The 6019-nt window shown below is 43.3% G+C and overlaps 1 protein-coding gene across 1 annotated transcript in view; it reads left to right on the top strand.

Moving 5' to 3' along the window:
• The window catches only part of LOC146204726 (ATP-dependent RNA helicase DDX55), a 50164-nt gene extending 44360 nt beyond the window's left edge, over nucleotides 1–5804 (top strand). Inside the window, exons 15-16 of the mRNA XM_084589445.1 lie at nucleotides 5278–5412; nucleotides 5474–5804. Of these exons, the coding sequence (XP_084445571.1) occupies nucleotides 5278–5412; nucleotides 5474–5512 (174 nt within the window). The 3' untranslated portion in view covers nucleotides 5513–5804. The remainder of the gene's footprint in view (nucleotides 1–5277; nucleotides 5413–5473) is intronic.
• Nucleotides 5805–6019: the final 215 nt, after the last annotated feature.

Raw genomic sequence — 6019 nt, forward strand, 5'->3', positions numbered from 1 at the left:
AGTTTACTGTATTCAGCAATGACAGCTCCACCCGGTTTCGTGCAGGTCCTTCCTGTACAAAAAACTGGTATACAGAATCCTGTATAAAATATGTACTGGATTTTCAGTAGGCTGCAGTAGTGCAATTCTAGTGTAATTTTATTTGCAAATACCATGTAAATTCCAAAATGGACAAATGAACAGTGTTTGATATATTTTAATTTTCTATTTTCTTTAACTGATCATATATTTAATATTCAAAGGCATTTTTTTCTCCATATTCATATTCGAAAATTTCAATATTCGCACACCCTACATTTCACACGACGCTGGATCATGTTCAGTCATGCAGGCATTGTGTAACCAGGGAGCATGTAGAGGTATTTCTGTAGCGGCTGCACCGCAGCCAAAGTCCTCCATAGGGAAGGTGATAAAATCAGAAGCTGGAAGGGTGTTGGGCAAGGAGGCACAGTCATTCCAATGCTGTTTACCGAGTATTTTCAAGAGGTTTCAAAGAACTGGATTTGTAGGAGTTCAGTGTAGAAGTAATGGACAGTGTTTTTAACCTTTCAGGCACTTTGTGCAGTCTTTGGCAAAATTAGTTGGGCTGCATGGTTTCCTTCTCACTCGATTAGCGGAGCACTTACGTCAGCCCTTAAGCTCTAAGCTTCTGTAAGGCAAGGCTCCTAGCTTTTCAATACCTTTTGATCTTTACTGAAGCCTTTAGGGACCAATTATAGAAGTGAGAAACAAATCATGCAGCCTTGTTACTTTTGGCAAAATCAGACTATATCATGTACAGCGTGCACTAGTAGCTTTTTTCGAGAGGGCTGCACTTAGCGTTGACTTTTTTTTTTCTTTCAGGTTAATTTAGCATCCTTCGTGTAGGAAGTAGGGCGATTTTTCATACCGTATAGCAAATGCAGTGAATTATAGTACTTCGCAAAATCAGCGAATGGTAGTAAGTTGTCCGCCATTTTAACATGGTAGTGTTAAAATTCCCCTGTTCACCGAAAATCTGGCGCCTGGTGTTGCGAGTGAAAAATCAGGAGCATGGTGCTGACATGGCTGTGCACTGGCTGTACGTAGGGTTGCCTGACGTTACAAACAGGAGCTGCCAGCTTGGGACTCTCTTTTCACATGGGAGGGTGGTCTCGGAATAATCAGCCTGCTAGGACTGTTGCATTCCCTAGACCATGCTGGCACGTTCATTCGGCTTGGTTAATGCTGAACTTTATATGTAGGGTCATCGCGTCATACTCTTAAAAGGCAGAACTTTGGTGTTTTCCATAATTTTTTAGCATTCAGATTATGCCACCATAATGTTTTTTCCACTCTTTCAAGAGTAATGTGCACCTTTGAAACAGAAACTGATTCCACTATATTTCATTTGCTTACTTGACAAGTCTTGGCATTTACATGTTGCTATTTCTACCATTTAAGACACTTTATATAAAACTTTGCACATCCTTGTAAGAAATTAACTGCCTGACTGTAATATTTAGGCGAGGAACCATTTGTTTTTGATGGAAATTAAAATGGACGTCTGAAAGTGTTAGTAATATTAAATTTTTTCTTAATACAGTGAAAGCTCGTTAATTCGAACCTCGATAATTCGAATTTTCGGATAATTCGAACGACACTACTTGGTCCGGCCAAGCTCCATAGAGATCTGTGTATAAAAAAGCCCGTTAATTCGAACGCGAGTCGGTTCCGCTATGGATAATTCAAACTATGCGCCGCCGCGTCTGGGCGGCTTGGCGCACATCACGCGGCAAAAAAAAAAAAAAAAGTGAACAAACACCTCCGCGATCGGAAGACATAATTAGAGGCTGCGCACGTCCAAAATGGGGACAGAAGATGGAACCAGGTAAAACCATGGAAGAGGCGGCGTTGGAGGGATAGGGAACGGCGGACGCGGCAAGGTCAGTGCATGGCCGCGCGGCGGCGGCTTAATTGTTAATTAATTGGTTCACAGGAAGGGAAAGGTGCAGTATCTGTCACACTTACTCTGTGGACACCTGAACTGCGCCGTAAGGGAATGGATGAAAGTGGGAGCGAAAGTGGAAAGAGAGAAAGGGGAGCCGTAGTGGAGGGCTACAGAGTAATCTGCTCTCTGTTCTGCGCAACCTCCGTAGCTCGCAACTAAATACTCGTTTATTCCAACCCTGTTAACTTGGAAATAGGGATAAGTAGTGTCGGCACGGTCCCAGCCAACGCCCATAAAAGGCTATGACCTCGGACGGGCACTATGGGTTAAACTTTTTTTTTTTTTTTCGATAGCCATTCATTTTTCCACCCATCAGTCGTCAATGAACGCAGGCGAGTCAGCCGCGATCATGACGGCGGCTTTTATTTGCCAAGTTCGCTTCCCTCCCCCCTGCCGGAGCTAAAGTCAAAAGGTAAACACGCTGTTATCGCTGCGCGGCATCTTGGCGCGAAACGGAGAGACGCGCTAATGACTGCCGCCTTTTTTTTTTTTTTTTTTTTCAGATTCGTAGGCACAAATCGGGGCTGGTTGGCTTCATTATGCAAGCAAGTTCGTTGCGCGACTAAATACGGTACATTTACCGTAATACAGTTTTTTCGAGGCCATTCGATAATTCGAACATCGGATAATTCGAACTTTTTTCCCGGTCCCGCGAAGTTCGAATTAACGAGCTTTTACTGTATTGCTTTGCCAAGCAACCTGGGGGAAGAATTGTAAAGCATTAGATCGAAAACCTAGACAGGCAAAGCAGAGGTGCTGGGTCTAAAAGTTAATATAAACAAAGAAATTTAAACTCGTGTTCAGTAGTCTCAAAAGCGCACAACAGTTAATAATAGTCAGCAAGGATTCAGTTTACATCCCCATTCCAAAGAAAGGCAGTGCCAAAGATTGTTCCAACTACCGCACGATCGCGCTTATTTCGCATGCTAGCAAGGTGATGTTAAAAATCCTGCAAGGTAGGCTGCAGCAGTATGTGGATCGGGAGCTTCCGGACGTGCAAGCTGGGTTTCGCAAGGGCAGAGGAACTAGAGACCAAATTGCCAACCTTCGCTGGATCATGGAAAAAGCAAGAGAGTTCCAGAAACCAATTTACTTCTGCTTTATTGATTATGCGAAAGCGTTTGACTGCGTAGATCACAGCAGATTGTGGCAAGCTCTCCAAGAGATGGGAGTTCCAATTCACCTCATCTGTCTCCTCAGGAACCTTTATGAAGGGCAAGAGGCCACAGTCAGAACTGGGCATGGTCTTACTGATTGGTTTCCGATTGAGAAAGGGGTGAGGCAAGGCTGCATACTGTCGCCCTGCCTATTTAACCTATATGCAGAGTGCATCATGAGGAAGGCCGGTCTGGACGAGTCTTCAGCTGGAGTGAAGATCGCTGGAAAACGCATCAACAACCTTAGATATGCGGATGATACCACTTTAATGGCAGAAAGTGAATTGGATCTCAAGAGACTTCTGATGCGCGTACAAGAAGAGAGTGAGAAGTTTGGGCTTAAACTGAACATTAAAAAGACGAAGATCATGGCGTCTTGCCCTGTCAAGTCCTGGAGCATCAATGGACAAGAAGTGGAAGCTGTGACAGATTTTCTGTTCTTGGGCGCCAAGATTACCTCGGAAGGAGACTGCAGCCATGAAATTAGGAGACGCCTGCTTCTGGGAAAGAGAGCAATGGTTAGCCTTGACCGCCTAGTAAAGAGCAGAGACATTAGTCTGCCAACCAAGATCCGTATAACCCGTGCTATGGTCTTTCCAGTTGTGATGTATGGATGCGAGAGTTGGACTGTGAAAAAGGCTGACCGCCGAAGAATTGACGCGTTTGAATTGTGGTGCAGGCGAAGACTCTTAAGAGTTCCTTGGACTGCCAGAAGATCAAATCAGTCGATATTGTCGACCATAAACCCTGACTGCTCATTGGAGGGTCAAATTCTAAAGTTAAAGCTCAGCTACTTTGGTCATCTGATGAGAAGAGAGGAGTCGCTGGAGAAAGATTTGATGTTGGGAAAGGTTGAGGGTCGCCGGAGAAGGGGTAGGCAGCGAACGCGATGGTTAGATGGCATTCTCGAGGCATTGCAGATGAAGCTATGTGATGTTAAGAAGATAGTGAGAGACCGGAAAGCGTGGCGTGACATGGTCCATAGGGTCACGAAGAGTCGGACACGACTGAACGCCTGAACTGAACTGAAGGATTGCATGCTGTCTGGTAATACTGACTGTTGCAACACTAAACGCATACAGTTAAATGCTTCTCTAAACTGCTCACTTGTGCTGAAATGTGATGCAGAGATGGTATATAACAGTATCGTTTTCAATATTAATTTATTTTTATTATGTACTTGCCTGACTCGGGCAGATTTAATTAGAAATTCGTGTCACAGCTCTGGCAACCCAAAACAAGCAGCTTTTGCATAGCTGATACTAACAGCATTGGGTGCTTGTCCACAGAACGGTTAAGTCAATTTTATTCCAGCAAGCATGGACCAAGCTTGTTTACCTTTAAGACAGTTTGTCCAAATTGTTTTTATGCTCAGTACTGTAAAGCACCTTCACATGAGTCGCTGCTTCAAAGGTAAATAAAACAGTGTTCCATCAGCTATGCAGAAGCTGTTTGTTTTTGGCTGCCATTGCTGCAGACAATGCGGATTTTTAGTTAATGCTGATCGAATCATGCAAGTAACATAATTCCAACATGGTATTGAAAAGGACACGACTGTCGTATGCCATCTGTGTCATATGATAGCAAAAGTAAATGGACCACACAAGAATGGCCAGCTGGGTGACCTGATAACTGTTCATCATGAAAGGTGGAACATTTTGCAAAACAGGGCCAATGCTGGAGAAAGTTGCTGGTTTAATGCTCTGCTTGTGTTCTACCTTGCATCGCATATGCACATTGTGTACCTAATGCGAGTGAACCACACAAGCACAAGATTTTGTTGCTAGAAAGTGTAACACTGCAGTTAGGAAGTGGTGAGCATGGTAGACGTCCAATATTCTTAGCATCTGCTAACAGAACTTTCACTGCAGTGCCAGATTCCAAGAATTATAATTGTAAATTGGCATTTAAGATTCTTGTATGTTTGCTGACAGAGTAAATTTTGCATTTAGAGAATTGCATTGGCACAGGAATTTGTTGGCTGGCTGAATGTGGTCATATTAGGTATTCAACTCTCCGCTTGTATCCGCTACAACATGAATCCTTGTGCATGTGTTGGCTGTCATGGATCCCAGTGGTGCTCTGCATACTTTTGGAAGAGGAAATATTGCATTGTTATGCCCAAAAATGCTGTTATTCTTGCTTCCTTAGGCCACATTTGTTGGAAAAATTAAACTTAAGTCAAAACAAGGCAAGAAGCGAAAAACAAAAGAAGACCATGAGAATGAAGAGTGGGACGAGTTGGCTTCAGATGCTAGGCTGCTAAAAAAGCTGAAGTGCAAAAAGGTAAGCCTGAACTCTGTATTACATCTTTTGTCTTGTTGCTAAGCCTTGACATGTCTTTCAGATCACAAAGGAAGAATTTGATGAGGCATTCCCAATCTAGGAGAGACTGGTGCATAGGAATGAGAATTTCAATGGAGGCGAAACGGAGTGGCATCCGTGTGCTGTGTGATGTCAGTGCACGTTGAAGAACTCCAGGTGGTCAAAATTTCCGGAGTCCTCCCCTATGGCATCTCTCATAGCCCGAGTCGCTTTGGGACGTTAAACCCAACCAACCAACCTAGGAGAACTTCCCTATAGGCTAGGAATTTTATGCATGACATGCCGCAGCATGTGACCCAAAGCTGTTGCCTCCAATTGTTTCTACATCAAATAAAATTGTGACCATGATAAAATTTATTCTAAAGCTTTAATGGACTTATCCCAGTCCACATACCAAAACATTTCGATTCATAAAAACATATAACCGGCACAGAAAAAGCTGTGCAATATTGTAAAACAACGCATACAAAAAAGGTGCAAAATAAATGCATGTATTTGTGAAAACATGAAAAGCATAAGTTGTCAGCATCGTGCAGTCCCAGTGACACAATCTACAGCACGTGAAAAA

The sequence above is a fragment of the Amblyomma maculatum genome, chromosome 1 (genome assembly GCF_055883805.1).
Source record: "Amblyomma maculatum isolate TAMU_Amacu chromosome 1, ASM5588380v1, whole genome shotgun sequence".
In the NCBI taxonomy this organism is placed as follows: domain Eukaryota; kingdom Metazoa; phylum Arthropoda; class Arachnida; order Ixodida; family Ixodidae; genus Amblyomma; species Amblyomma maculatum.